The sequence below is a fragment of the Mizuhopecten yessoensis genome, unplaced genomic scaffold (assembly GCF_002113885.1).
Source record: "Mizuhopecten yessoensis strain PY_sf001 unplaced genomic scaffold, ASM211388v2 hete_36090616, whole genome shotgun sequence".
Taxonomy (NCBI): Eukaryota; Metazoa; Mollusca; class Bivalvia; order Pectinida; family Pectinidae; genus Mizuhopecten; species Mizuhopecten yessoensis.
The window spans coordinates 1-2,530 of NW_018483734.1; the positions used below are offsets into that span (position 1 = coordinate 1).

The 2,530-nt window shown below is 36.8% G+C and overlaps 1 protein-coding gene across 1 annotated transcript; it reads right to left on the reverse strand.

The window, feature by feature from the left end:
• Window positions 1-502: 502 nt before the first annotated feature.
• Window positions 503-1,470, reverse strand: LOC110444309 (the record flags this gene model as incomplete). Its single annotated transcript, XM_021488698.1, has 2 exons — window positions 1,334-1,470; window positions 503-1,200 (listed from the first exon to the last, which is right to left on the reverse strand). A coding segment is annotated over exon 2 (415 nt), but the record flags the coding sequence as incomplete, so codon positions are not given.
• Window positions 1,471-2,530: the final 1,060 nt, after the last annotated feature.

Below are 2,530 nucleotides of genomic sequence, written 5' to 3' on the forward strand. Positions count from 1 at the left end.
GTTTCCAAGGGTAAAAACATCGAAAAACAACAAATGCATGAAACAGAAGGTGTTACAATAGGATTTGTCTTTAAACAAAGACATAACGATTACATGAGCATAATACATTTACAAGACATACAAAATGGAAGAATGTAAATGCATCTATAACTAAAACAAAATAATCACATTGTGAAAAGATATATAAAAAAGTAAATAAAAATGGATCATCAAGGAGGAATTTTAAAATACATACACCTATACACATTGCATTAAGATAGGAGTCAAAATTGAAAATGAGTGACTGTTGTACTTTGTCTTTTAATGGTCAAGATTAAAAGGCAGAAAACAGAACGAACAAAAAGCATTGACCAAAGATATTTATATTATTTTAAATACCAGATTATAAAAGGATTCTTTTGTCTTGAAATAAGATACACAAAACCTTATTAACAAATTGGAAGCACACAGTTAGACCAACACGAAATTCGAAATATAGAATACGCCATTTTGTTCTACTCACCGATGGTAGAGATCACTGTGACGGAGAAGAAGAAGGCTCCGGACCAGGACCACTTGTACTTCGGACCGTCCACCAGTCCGTACGCTGAGCAGTTGCCTCCGTCGTATCCTATGTTTATACTGTTGTCGCGGTAGATTTGAAGGATTCCTTGGAGCTGAAACTTCAGCGTGGACTTGTCCGGATTGCCTTCGTAGTCTTCAACTAACTGTTGGATCTTTGAGAGCGAGTCGTTTTCCATGACTATGTATTCCTTGTATGTGTCGTAGCAGATTTGTTCCTCGTTGGACTTTTCAAGATGTTCGAAGATGAATCCTCCTGCAGCACAGTAGAGTGCCACCAAACCACACAGCCCAATGTGGGAGAACATTATTTTCATAATTGTCCGACACCATCCTCCCTTTTCTTGCTTACCCATGCTTGATAGTTAGTGATGTCTGTGATATAATTCCCCAAGTCCAATTATCGTAATTTGGTTTGTAAACTTGACTTGATAAGATAATGATTACTTGCTTTTTGTCTCTTGTCCCCCGAAACGTTCTACATCCTGGCACTATCAGGCTACGGCTGGATGATGTGACAAACCTCAGCGCAACTCAATACACCTGGCTTTTACCTGCGCGTGCTGTTCCTGCCACCCAGCCACGTATCTATCTACGTCTGCTTGCCTCTCATAAGCGATTCGGTTGACATGGGACACCCTGGAAAACATCGATCGACATTGGTAGCTTATACAGGTTCTATAAATTATTAAATAATACATTGGAAAACATCTCAAAATTACTATCGATTTCAACATCTACCATACGACAATACTATGTTCTATAATAATACGTGTGCTCCTTGAACCGGACAGCATGACGGTATGTCATGGATATTTCAACGACCAATATTGCTCTGTCGAGTGATGTTAAAATACCTATGGAAATTGCCATCTACGAATCAATAGCAGAAACAATCCTGAAACGCTGAATGTGTCAGCACGACTCCGTCAATACATTGTGGCATTCAGTTTTGGTCTAGTGATTCTTGTTCCACTTCAGATAGCTGACGCTACAGTTGTCCCGGGATAAAGAACACTGATTTCTGTGTGAACACGAATTATACTAAAAAAGAAATGTGCACTCGTTATATTGAATGTACTCCCTGATCCTTTTGTTGACCAATTGTTTATGTGATACATGATAAGCGAAAGTTATCAACTTTATCCGGTTACTCCGGTTTCCACCCACTCCAGACAGCATCCATTTACCTCCGGAACAACAAGAGTGTTTAGTAACAATTGAAAACAATAAAAGTTAATTCTAAAACGATCACCTCTACCAAATTTAAATAATGATTAAAGAAGGCGAGCTGAAACATGAGTTACTGGATCAATATTATCGATTTATATAAAAAATATTTCACGTCTATATATCATGAAGATGGCATACTTATATAATTAGTACAAAACCATATCGAACAAACCATGCCGTGCTTTGGTTTGTTCAAGAGAATAATCCATTTTTGAGTAAGTTAATAAAGTTTTGTCATTTGGTTTTTCTCTTCGGTTCCATTATATTTTCGTATCGACCCTGTCTTTGGATGTAGAGGCTATATTTAGTACTGGTTTCTTGTGTATTTACATAAGTTGGTTATTACAGGATATTGAAAGAATTATTATATTGATTCCTAAGAGAAGGACCTGAACTGGCTTTATCTCCGATATCCAATCCTGTTGGCATTGTTCAATCTGTTGTCATTATAATGATTTGAAATCGATACACAATATCGATCTCATCACAAGAATCATCTACATGTTTGTAGCATTCGTAATTTATCTGAGAACTACCTGGTAATGCATTTCTTCTAAAAGTTGTTAAAAGTAATCGAAAACCTATTACACGTGTATAACGTATCCGTGGATTCAAGCTTAAATTTCATTTTTATTTGATTTGGTTATATTGGATTTAGCGTCATATTTAACGCTTTAGGCTTTTAATGACGTGCCTCCATGCCAGTAATATGTGTCTGCATGTGTGTGCATGTGTG